Below are 12,693 nucleotides of genomic sequence, written 5' to 3' on the forward strand. Positions count from 1 at the left end.
TCTTGGGGGAGACATGTGCTCCAGGGGGAGACATGTGCTCCAGAGGGGAGACATTGGCATGAGGGGGGAGACAAGGGCTACTTACAACCACATCGGCATTGCCGTGTTCACGCTGACAAAATGGCGGCTTTGTGAGCAAACGAGTCGCTGCATGGTGCTTCATCACCGCCGGGGGCACTGGCCTCGCTGGACGGGGACTCAACCGGTGCGTCGTTTCAGGAGGAGAAGACGCAGCTTCAGCGGGAGTGATGTCACGGGTCATACCCAGGGGACAGCCCCAGGCCCCAACCCAGGGGGCCAGGGGTGGAGGGAGGCTGAGGACTGACTAATCTGAAGAACCTGGAGAACCTGCTTCTTAAGACTATAAACCAGGAGAGACGAGATGTTCTGGTAGAACCAGGAGAGACGAGATGTTCTGGTAGAACCAGACGAGACGTTCTGGTAGAACCAGGAGAGACGAGATGTTCTGGTAGAACCAGACGAGACGTTCTGGTAGAACCAGGAGAGACGAGATGTTCTGGTAGAACCAGACGAGACGTTCTGGTAGAACATGGATCAGGGTTTTCAGTCCGAGCAGCAGACCCATGGTGCTCCCCCCCCCCCCCCCCCCCCCCCCCCCCTCATCAGAGGCGTCGGTATATGAACACAACATTAAACCTGCTGAAGAAAGACCAACCTGTCATCTCTGATCTCATCCTTTGAAACAACAGTTTTAAAACAGGAGGCTATGAGGTGGATGTTCTCTATGATGTTTTATATGTGATGTATTGTTTGGACATTTTGCTATTGTTGTTTCTGATGGTTTGTATAGTATTGTTTGTATCGTACTGTATTGTTTGAAATCTTCTACCGATTGCCTGCAGTATAGTTGTATTTGCCCTTGCTAAATTACGCAATTAACTAAATCATTTCAACTCAATTATAGACTAGACTAGATTACCCACATTTGTTCTATTTTATACACGTTTTCTTCAGGTTTATATGATTATATTGCAGAATCCACCGTTTTTAGAACCTTGTGCATAAATAAAACAATACTTTACTCGTTATGGTCATAATGTCATCGCTCTTGTCAGAACTGAAGTGCGTATTTTTTAATATACGTGAATCTGTGGAATACATTCCAAAAAGTAGAGGCCTTGAATGTTCATAAAGCAAATATTAATTCTTTAAGACTTTACTGTGCTCTCCGTGGGCTGTTTGCATGCAAAGCAATGTTTCTTTAAAACCTAAGACTGCTCAGAAACCAGATTTATAATTGGAATAATGTAGGCTATCGGCAATACGCAAAGTTTATATTATGTGGATATGTTTTTGAATTTAAAAGTAGGCTAAATTACATGCTTTAATTTTGCTCTTGTTTTTTGCATAGATCGTTGAAAAACATTGGTATTGGTATTGGTATTAATAAACATGTTTGACTCGGTTACGGGTAAAGAATTGTTCTGCTGTATTATTTTGAACATGGCGAGACGCGGACAGCTATGAGGAGGCCCTTTTATGGTTGGTGACGTCGTCCCGGTCCGCCAGCAAGGGTTGCAAGGACCCCCTCCTCTCTGCGGACGAGCAGTGGTTGTTATTTCTCCATAGATTACACCTTCTAACTCAAACTCTAACATTAAAACATTAAAACATTGAATCATGTACTACCGCCTCAACGGAGTGACGCAGCGGCTGACCGGAGCCCCCACCTCCGCCTACGTCCCGCAGGTAAACCGCCGACCCGGTGACCTTCGATCAGATTCATTGGGTCTGATAACAGATCGTCCAGCACCAATCCGCTCGGTTGAGGTGATCACACAAAGTTATCTTAGATGAACGGAACACCTCCACCATGGTGACCTTCTGGATCTTACAGGCTAGTTAGCGTCCTACGGAGGACCACCTGAATAAGCCCCATCGATCAGATAGGGCTTATTAAGATGGAGCAAACAATAATCACATCGATCAGCCCCCTCCCAGATCTCCGATGAACCGTAGGCCATGAGGAGCTCGTCGGTCATTGTGATCACCGTGTGATGATTGTTTGCTCTGCCGTCAGGGCCTGAAGCCCGGGCTGCCCGCCGAGCCGTCGCCGTTGATCTTCGCGTCGCCGACTAAGCTCGTCTCCGAGGCGGCTAGTCAAGCCGAGTACCTGGGCGCCAACAGGGTCCCCGCCCTCCAGAAAATGTTCCAGGTACGTACCTGACCACTGACCCTCGGGTACAGCAGGACGAATCCCGCTCCCATGAAAACCGTGTTAACTAATCGTTTGAGGGCATAACCCTTAAAGGTGGGAGGTCAACAGGGTTGTTAAAGTGCGTCTGTGTCTGTGTCGGTGTGCAGAAGGCTGATGGCATCCCAGTCCACCTGAAGAGAGGGGTGATGGACAAGATGCTGTACCGGACCACCATGGGTCTGACCATCGGGGGGGCTCTCTACTGCGTCATGGCACTCTACATCGCCGCGCAGCCCAGGAAGTGACCTGTCCACTCACAGCGAGGGCGGCTACCTCACCTCCTCACGCACTGACCATCGTCACGGAAACGCTTGCTATTTATTCACTCGCTTGTTGTCGTCCTCCGTCTCCGCTTCTGATTCTAACCTGCAGGGGGGGGGGGCTGGTCCAGGGTCAGGCCGGGGGGAGGCGGGGGTCTGAACCCCCTCAGCGGTCCTGTGTCCGCTGGCTACGCTGATCCAGAAGATTAATTTGCCAACAGAGTTCTATGTTCGTACGTCCTTTACAACAACCATTGTCATTCCTCTGAGAACAATAAAGTTTATTTTGTGAAATTAATTATTTTGTCTTCCTTAAAATGCAAATCAGAGGTTGAGGTTGAGGCCGACACCGCGTCACCATGACAACGGAGGAGCGATCCCTCCTTGGTGAGATGGAGTGTTGCTAGGGGAAAGCAGACCTCAGACCAGAGGGACTGAGACTCATCAGACCAGAGGGACTGAGACTCATCAGACCAGAGGGACTGAGACTCATCAGACCAGAGGGACTGAGACTCATCAGACCAGAGGGACTGAGACTCATCAGACCAGAGGGACTGAGACTCATCAGACCAGAGGGGACGAGACTCATCAGACCAGAGGGACTGAGACTCATCAGACCAGAGGGACTGAGACTCATCAGACCAGAGGGACTGAGACTCATCAGACCAGAGGGACTGAGACTCATCAGACCAGAGGAGACTCCATCAGACCAGAGGGACTGAGACTCCATCAGACCAGAGGGACTGAGACTCATCAGACCAGAGGGACTGAGACTCATCAGACCAGAGGGACTGAGACTCATCAGACCAGAGGGACTGAGACTCATCAGACCAGAGGGACTGAGACTCCTCAGACCAGAGGGACTGAGACTCATCAGACCAGAGGGCTGAGACTCCATCAGACCAGAGGGACTGAGACTCATCAGACCAGAGGAGACTCCATCAGACCAGAGGGACTGAGACTCCATCAGACCAGAGGACTGAGACTCATCAGACCAGAGGAGACTCCATCAGACCAGAGGGACTGAGACTCATCAGACCAGAGGACTGAGACTCCATCAGTACTCCTGACTGATGGAGTCTCATATTGAACGTAACGCAAACCATCTGTTCGCCTTTTAAAAAACGAATGAATGGAGCGACAATAATCAGAACCAAATAACTCACAACATACTGACCAGTATAAATCAGTACTGACCTGTATCAATCTATCAATACTTACCAATATCTATCAATACTGACCTGTATCAATCAATACTGACCTGTATCAATCAATACTGATGACCTGTATCAATCAATACTGATGACCAGTATCAAGTCATCACGACATGCGAGTCTGTACATAATATACATACTATATGCATATAATATACATAATTTACATATATTAAAGCTTCTTTGATCCATGTGTTGAATATCGTATCGCTTAATATGATAATAGTGGTTAGTATAATAGTAAGTATTGTTATAGTAGTTAGTATAATAGTAAGTATTGTTATAGTGGTTAGTATAATGTTGTAATTGTTAGCATAATGTTATACTGGTTAGTATAGTGGGTGGTTTTTGTGTTATACTTGTTAGTTATATTGGGCGAATAGGTTATATTGTTATTATAGTGGGCAGTGGGTTACTAGAGTTAGATCTTGTGGGCATTGTGGTTTATACTGGTTCGTAGTAGCTTTGGCAGTCGTGGTGCTGTACTGGAGACTTGCATCACTCCCCACATAGCCGCCTCCAGGTGTCTTGACGGGAGGCTAAACAGAATCAGAGAGGGGTAGAGTGTGTGTGTGTGTGGGGGCGAGAGTAATCCATGTTATTAAAGCATCCACCTGCGGGGCCAAGACGGATAAGCTGACATATTACACACACACACACACACACACACACACACACACACACACACACACACACACACACACACACACACACACACACACACACACCATTGTATTGATGTGGTTGCTGTGGTTACAGCAGGAGCTGGTAGATCATTCACTTAGCACTTCCTAGAGTCCAAGGTCCTCCTCTCTCCGCTCCTCTCCTCCAACTCACTCTCCTCTTCTCCTCCACCTCCCTCTATCTCCTCCTCCACCTCCCTCCTCTCCTCTCCTCCACCTCCCTCCCTCTCCTCCTCCTCCTCTCCTCCACCTCCCTCTCCTCCTCTCTCCTCCACCCTCTCTCCTCCCCCGCCCTCCCCCTCCTCCTCCACCTCTCTCCTCCTCTCTCCTCCTCCACCTCTCTCCTCCACCCACAGAGAGTTGGAGCGCGGATGCCGACGGGAGCTCGTGAGGAGGCTGTCAGGGAGGCTATGCTTAGCTAACGTAGAGCTAGCCTGATTCTGTCACCATGAAGAGAACCGCTCTGAGATCATCTATTGATGGTCATAACAACCATGACCTGTGTGTCTGTGTGTGTGTCTGTTTCTGTGTGTGTGTGCCTGAGTGTGTGTGTGCGTATGTGTTTGGAGGTAGACAGGGAGAGGAGCGGATGGTGGCTCCTGCTATGTTTGGCTGAATGCTTTTCATCCTCCTACTACTCCTCCTCCTCTATGGGCTGACTCCACGAAAGAGAGAGAAAGAGAGAGAGAGAGAGGAAACGGGGACAGGGAGACAGACTTACTGACTGCTGTGAACCAGCCAAGCTGTGGCCTTTAAGATAATTTTATGTTTGATATTAATTTATTAAATATATATCTTGTGTTTATTCATCCAAACATAACATGTCTATCCTGAGACTATCAATCCTCCCTCCCCTCCCCCCCCCCCCCCCCCCTCCCTCAGAGAGAGAGAGGGTGATGAAGTGCAGCAGTTGTAAACACCCCCAGGGACCAATCAGGATGAAGACATCTCTCCATCGACCAATCAGACACCTCCCTGACAGGAAGCCGACCCCTGGGACGGCGGGGCGTAAACATCACAGCCATCTGCTTCTAAACCAAAACTTTATCGACTCAAAGTTAACGACAAGATCCTCTAACCAATGGAGGTTTGGGTGGGGGTCTGGGGGAGTCAGGGGGGAGGTCTGGGTGGAGGTCCAGGTGGGGGTCTGGGTGGAGGTCTGGGTCTGGGTCATGTTAAGGGTCAGGTTGGGGGTCACAGCACTAATGAGGCGAGGCGTTCCTCATCCTGTATCTTGCAGAGACACAGGGAGGAGGGGCCAACACATTGGCAACCCACAGTTGCCATGACACTCACCTGTCAATCAAATATTTAATATCAGGCCTCTATTATATATTCCATCATTAATATGCATTAGGATACACAACTAGTACACAGCACGACACAAACTAAGGAGGGAGAGAGAGAGAGAGAGAGAGAGTGAGGAGATTGAGGAGAGAGAGAGAGAGAGACGAGAGAGAGAAGTGGAGAGAGAGAGAGAGAGAGAGAGAGAGAGAGAATACAACGATGTGCGATCACAGCAGCCAGATTACTCAACTGTTGTGATGAAAGAAGGACCTCAAACCCCAGACTCACTCTTTCCACAATGATTGCACTATTGCACACTTCTTCCATATTGTAAATACTGTTTATTTCGGGTGTATCTTTAATTATCTGTTTAAAGGAGATACTAATTGTAATTTTGATAATATCCCACATTTTATTTTTTAGATATTGAGTACGTAGTATAATATCAGATAGGTATACATATTTTGTATTTCACGTTTTATACTTTGACTTCTTTATTATTCACTTGCTTTGGCAATGCAAATGTTTATTTCTCATCTCAATTAAGCTTTTTTAAATTTAATAAAATTTAATTGAGAGAGAGATAGAGAGAGAAAAGGGGGTCTGGGGGAGGGGGTCTGAACCAGGACCAGGTGGGATGGGGCCGTTGCCATGGTTTCATCCTGGTTCAGACACCAGGACATTGTCTGAAGGACCAGTAGTGATCTCTCTCACACCTCCATGGTGATGAGGCCAGTCAATCTGTACGTTTTACTATACTAAAGTTTATGACTATAACTATATATCATGTCATTAATATCATCATCATCTACTTCTCAATAAGTAAGGCATCTTTGTTCTACTGATGTGCCCTGATTTAGAGTGGATCACAATCAATGCTGCACTGAAAGCGGAACCAATCAAAGGCTGATTCACATTATCTGAATTATTTAATCAGATCTGAATTATTCAACAACACATCTTTCAACCTGTGACATCATCATTTCTCCCTTCCTTGTTTTGGAATAGGAGAAACCAAACGTGTTGAATCTGAGAGACACACACACACACACACACACACACACACACACACACACACACACACACACACACACACACAACACACACACCACACACCACACCACACACACAACACACACACACACACAAACAAACACACACAGAAAGACACACATGGACACACACATGGCCACACACACACACAAACACACCACACACCCACACACACACACCACACACACACACACACCACACACACACACACACACACAAACACACCACAAGATGACATCAATCTCATTCCAGTATTTGGGTTCAGCGCCTGAGAAGAGAAGTCTGCATCAACACAGACAGGAGGCAGAGAGACAGGGGAGGGGGGGGGTGGGGGGCGGGGAGAAGCTAGTTAACCAGGTGTAGTTAACCAAGTGTAGCTAACCAGGTGTGGAAGGTAGGCCCAGGTGGAGGGAGGAGGAGGTGTCTTTAGGAGGTGGTTGTAGGTCGCTGATAGCTGAAGGTAGAAGAGGATGAGTGTCTCTGATGTCTCTAAAGAGTGATGAGGAGGAGACACCCCCCCCCCCCCCCCCCCCCCCCCGCCCGGCTCATTAGCACTACCGTCTCCGTGCTAATGGCCGGACGAGAGCAGACAGGAGCCAGGCTGCTGATTACCGTCTACAGTGGGTTGGCTAATTAGCGGGCTAGCTCATTAGCGGCGGAGCTATAGGCCTTAGCCCGGCTTCAACCAAAGGAGAAAGAGGAGGCAGCCGGAAGCTGAGACCCCTCGCACAAGGTGGTGGGTGTTGTCATGGAAACCCTCCTGGTGCGAAGGCGTAAGGTCACACCTCCGTCAACACCCCAGCCCTGACCATTCACCCGGAGCAGGTGACGCCCGGATCCTCCTTCCTCCCATCAGCCATCCCCTATCATCCATCCGTCTCTCTGACCAGGCTAACTCCCTAGGATACGAGGATTCGATCATGAGAGGGTGCGAGGATATAGGGAGGCGTCTTAGCTAGGAAGCCAATCGATATGACCAGCTAGGACGCATCCTGTTTCCTAGCTAGGATGCTAGGATGCCTCCTAGCTGGTGGTGTCCTATTGCCCTAATGGAAGCAGCTGGCCGTTGTCATTATTGTAGAGGCCGTGGCCTCAATTATGGTCTGGAGCCGCTACCGTGACAACGCTGACAAGCTGATGGCCGTAATGTCACATGAGATGCTAAGACGTTAGCATGCTAGAGAGGGAGATAGAGAGACAGACGGGTGTATCAGTTAGAGAGGGAGACGGAGAGACAGAGAGACAGACAGGTGTATCAGTTAGACAGGGAGACAGAGAGACAGATGGGTGGATTAGTTAGAGAGGGAGGCTGAGAGACAGACATGTGATCGGTTAGACAGGGAGACACAGAGACAGAGAGACAGGCAGTAGGCCTTATACAGACGCGTGGATGCTAACATACTAAGATAGCGAGAGAAATAAATCCTAAACACATTCCTTAATTCTGCACCCCGACAGTGTGCTAACGTAACCCAGGCCCCCCTACACTGGGCCAGGAGACGGGAGTACTGGGATGGAGCCTCTGGTCGGCATAGAAACGGACCAGCATACAGACCAACAGGAAGAGGAGGGGTCTAGGGCCCTCTAGTGGTAATATACAGAGAGACAGAGAGAGAGCGAGAGAGAGAGCGAGAGAGAGAGAGAGAGAGAGGGAGAGAGAGAGAGAGAGAGAGAGAGAGAGAGAGAGAGAGAGAGAGACCTTTAGCATAATGTGCAGCCCTTTGCTGGTCTGCGGGTGGAGGCGGCAGGGGAACCATGACAACCAGGCCAGGCAGGAACCACATTGTCTGCTGTTGTCGTCCAACTGCCCAGTTTACCCACAATGCAGCCCCTCAAGGCCAGCTCTGACCGATCGTTCTGCTAAGTCACAACGAGACGAAAGTTCACAGTCTGCCTCCGAGCCAATCATTGGCCGCCTTGACTCAGCAGAAATACCGGTAAATGAATGGTCAACACGCTCCAGGGTTAACTCTGTCCAGAACATTCTGTCTGTCCTCTCTCTCTCTGGGCGATCAATAATGACAACTCGCTCTCCTGGGCGAGGAGGTGCAGTAGAGACCAAATACAATGCAGCCTCTGTTCAGGACCTTCTAACCTCTACCAGCTGCCTGGTGGTCCTGGTCTGATCCTGGTCTGGTCCTGGTCCTGGTCCTGGCACTGGTCTGGTCCTGGTCTGATCCTGGTCCTGTTACTGTTCCTGGTCCAGTCCTGGTCCTTTGCCTGGGCCTTGGTCCTGGCCCTGGTCCAGGTCCTGGGCCTGGTCCAGGTCCTGGGCCTGGTCCAGGTCCAGGTCCTGATCCTGGTCCTGGTCCTGGTCCTGGGCCTGGTCCAGGTCCTGGGCCTGGTCCTGGTCCAGGTCTAGGTCCTGGTCTTGGTCCTAGTCTTGGTCCTTGTCCTGGGTCTGACACATGTAGCACCAACTCACCTCCAGTGTTCAGTGCACAGCAACCTCCTGCCTTCAATATGGAGGAGAATTAGATACTATTGAGATACTCTTAAGATACTGTTGAGATACTATTGATACTATTGAAATACTATTGAGATATTGAGATACATACTATTGGAAAGGGAAGTCTGGGGCCCCCTGCTTGAGCTGCTCCCCCCGCAACCCGACCCCGGATAAGCGGATGACGATGAGGATGAGGATGAGGATGAGGACTATTGAGATACTATTGATAATATTGCGATACTATTGAGATACTATTGAGTTACTATTGACACTATTGAGATACTATTGATTCTATTGATACTGTTGATACTATTGATACTATTGATGCTATTGAGATACATACTATTGATTATATTGATACTGTTGATACTATTGAGATACTCTTGAGATACTCTTGAGATACTGTTGATAAAGACAGTAAAGTCCCTCATCCGGTGTGTGTTGGGTCCTCCTCTCATTTGGACAGCAGAGATGAGCTCAGCATTAGGTCACATGTCTCTAGGCTCTATACTTTACCGTTGACGACGGTGCGCTTTGAAGGAGGATCGCCGCTTCGCCACGGCAACACTGCGCTGCCACTGTACAAACCATATCCTGTACAAACCGCATCGTCGCGGCAACACTGCATCTGCTGCTCAGGACCATGACTTCTGCCCCATCACCCAACGTACGGGTTGGGACACACGTTGTGCAACAGTGTGTGCGTGTGTTTGTGTGCCTGTGTGTGCGTGTGCGTGTGTTTGTGCGTGTGTGTGTGTGTGTCCGTGTTTCTGTCCGTGCGTTTGTGTGTGGTGTGTGTGTGTCTGTGCATGTGTGTGTGTGTGTCTGGGAGTGTGTGTGTCTGTGTGTTTCTGTCTGTGCATGTGTGTGTGTGTGTGTCTGGGTTTGTGTGTGCCTGTGTATTTCTCTCCGTGCGTGTGTGTGCGTGTGTATGTCTGTGCATGTGTGTCTGTGTGTATGTGTGTGTGTATGTCGGTTTGTGGGTGCGTGTGTGTGTCTGGGCATGTGTGTATGTCGGTTTGTGGGTGTGTGTGTGTGTCTGTGCATGTGTGTGTGTGTTTGTTTGTTTGTTGTTTGTTTGTTTGTGTGTGTGTGTGTGTGTGTGTGTGTGTGTGTGTGTGTGTGTGTGTGTGTGTGTGTGTGTGTGTGTGTGTGTGTGTGTGTGTGTGTACAGCAGCCTATAAAATGCCGCTGCTGCTCTCAAGTCTCATTCACCTCTGAACCAACATGAAGGCCTACCTGCTGTTACTGCTCCTGCTCCCGGTCTGCCTGGGTACACACACACACACACACACACACACACACACACACACACACACACACACACACACACACACACACACACACACACACACACTTTGTGTGGAGTTATGTGATGTGGGTAGTTGTATGTGTAGCTTGTGCGCTTATGTGTGTGCAGTTGCATTAATGGAATTAATTGTCGTTGTGTACGTGTATTTAAATGTGTGTGTCTGTTTGTGTAGTTGTGTGCGTAGTTCGATGTGTGAAGCTCTATTTGTGTAGTTGTGTGTGTATTTATGTGTTTAAGCTCTATGCGTGGAGTCGTGTGTAGCTCTGTGTATAGTTGTGTGCTAGCTCTATGTGTAGTAGTGTGTAGCTCTATGTCTGTAGTTGTGTGTGTAGCTCTGTGTGCAGTTGTGTGATAGCTCTATGTCTGTATTTGTGTGTGTAGCTCTGTGTGCAGTTGTGTGATAGCTCTAAGTCTGTAGTTGTGTGTGTAGCTCTACGACCACTTGTAGTTGTGTGTGTAGCTCCATGTGTAGTTGTGTCGTTGTGTGCAGCGCTATGTGTGCAGCTCTGTGTGTGTAGTTCATAGTGTTACTGATGTGCTACTCAGCTGACTTCACGATCCAGTGCTATGGAGAAGACCACCTGATGGTCCGGAACCAGGTCCTGAGCTGCAGCAGCAGAACCCAGCAGGCCTGCTACACCCGGGGTATGCACACCTCCTCCACCACCTCCAATAACAATCAACTCCTCCACCGCCTCTGACAACACCTGCGTGTGTGCGTGTGCGTGTGCGTGTGTGTGTGTGTGTGTGCAGTGACCGGAGAGAAGGGCTGTGCTCGTCTGGACCTGTGTGAGCGTCAGGGCTGGAAGTGCTGCTTCACCAGCCTCTGCAACGCCTGAACGGATCGCAGGGCTGCTCCTCTGGTCGGCTCCTCTGGTCGGCTCCTCTGGTCGGCTCCTCTGGTCGGCTCTTCTGGTCCTTCTCCTCAATTCACCTGGACCTGACGTCTGTTCTGTCTGCCTTCATCTTATCGGACAAGAAGCTCAGCTAACTAGAGCTCAGCTGACTAGAGCTGAGCTTACTAGCGCTCAGCTAACCAGCACCCAGCTAATCAGTGCTTAGCTTACTAGATTCAAGCAAACCTTTATTCTGATGTATTTGAGTGAAATAAACTGATGAAAGTGTGTCCATGTCGTCGACTCTGAAGCACACAACAACACACTGTGTCAACACTAATCGGACAGCGGACGTTGAGCGGGTCACGAGGGTTCAGGGTCTGTTGAGTCTGTTGATTCAGTCTGAACTCAAACACAACCAGTCTGCAAACCCTTTGACTGAAATCAGATCAAACATTGGGGTCAGCTCTCATTCCAACTACAATCACTGAGATGATAGAGGGTCTAACAAACAATATAATTAGAAAAATCAGAGTTGAAAAGCTAAATGTTCCGCATTTCAAATCCCTCTGAAGGAACAGAGGTGAGGCTACTGCTCTCCTCTGACCCGACCTCTGACCTCTAACCTGAGGAGCAGAACCTTAAAACAGCAGTACCACGCTCACACCTGTCCAGGAGAGGAGAGGAGAGGACATACGAGGTGAGGAGAGGAGAGGAGGTGGCGGAGGACTCTCAAGGTCTTGGAGGTGAAGCGAGGGAAGAAAGGGACATACACGGGCCTTGGTTTAAAATGTTTATTTACTTATGGATGAAATCTTCAGTACGGTTTCTGTCTTCTGACAGGAATGCATGAGAGATACGATTGGCTCAAAACACATCACATGATCAAGTTAAATCTCTTATCAGCAACCTCCCCCCCCCCCCTCCCCCGTTTCACTTGAGTCTTGAAGCTGATCTCTTCAAACCCTTCCATTAAAAAACAAAACGTCAGAAAGCAGAGACGATGAGACAGAAGTATAATGAGATCGTTAGATAGAAGTAGAGCGCTAGAAATATAACGACATAAGATAGATAGGCATGTAGAAATATGGCCAGAGAGATAGATATAGATGGATAGATTATACTACACTATGAACGGAGCCCCCCCTTCTCCAATCCCACATCCAGGATAGGTACACAGCTCTGAGTGGCAGGGACAACCACCCCTCCCCATTGGCTAAAACACATCATGTGACCAGATGCTGACGGATGAGGAGCAGCGACAGTCTCCCCCTAGTGGTGGAGCGGACACATGACGAGTGACAGCAGAAATATACACAAGAGGAAACCCATTATATACACACCGCTGACAGGGGGTGGAGAGAGAGAGCTGGCCCCGCCC

General features: G+C 49.0%; 2 protein-coding genes across 2 annotated transcripts; both read left to right on the forward strand.

Annotated features, from left to right (window-relative positions):
- Nucleotides 1-1,506: 1,506 nt before the first annotated feature.
- Nucleotides 1,507-2,771, forward strand: LOC130405181 (cytochrome c oxidase subunit 7A-related protein, mitochondrial-like). The gene is made up of 3 exons (XM_056610203.1): nt 1,507-1,710; nt 2,042-2,176; nt 2,326-2,771. Exons 1-3 carry the CDS (start codon nt 1,642-1,644, stop codon nt 2,461-2,463), a joined length of 342 nt encoding a protein of 113 aa, XP_056466178.1. The 5' UTR covers nt 1,507-1,641; the 3' UTR covers nt 2,464-2,771.
- Nucleotides 2,772-10,355: 7,584 nt separating this feature from the next.
- On the forward strand, nt 10,356-11,600 carry wu:fj16a03 (uncharacterized protein LOC335475 homolog). The gene is made up of 3 exons (XM_056609366.1): nt 10,356-10,437; nt 11,023-11,121; nt 11,230-11,600. The coding sequence occupies exons 1-3, from the start codon at nt 10,392-10,394 to the stop codon at nt 11,313-11,315; spliced, it is 231 nt and encodes a 76-aa protein (XP_056465341.1). The 5' UTR covers nt 10,356-10,391; the 3' UTR covers nt 11,316-11,600.
- The last annotated feature ends 1,093 nt before the right edge of the window (nt 11,601-12,693 follow it).

This window comes from Gadus chalcogrammus, chromosome 15 (assembly GCF_026213295.1).
Source record: "Gadus chalcogrammus isolate NIFS_2021 chromosome 15, NIFS_Gcha_1.0, whole genome shotgun sequence".
Lineage (NCBI taxonomy): Eukaryota > Metazoa > Chordata > Actinopteri > Gadiformes > Gadidae > Gadus > Gadus chalcogrammus.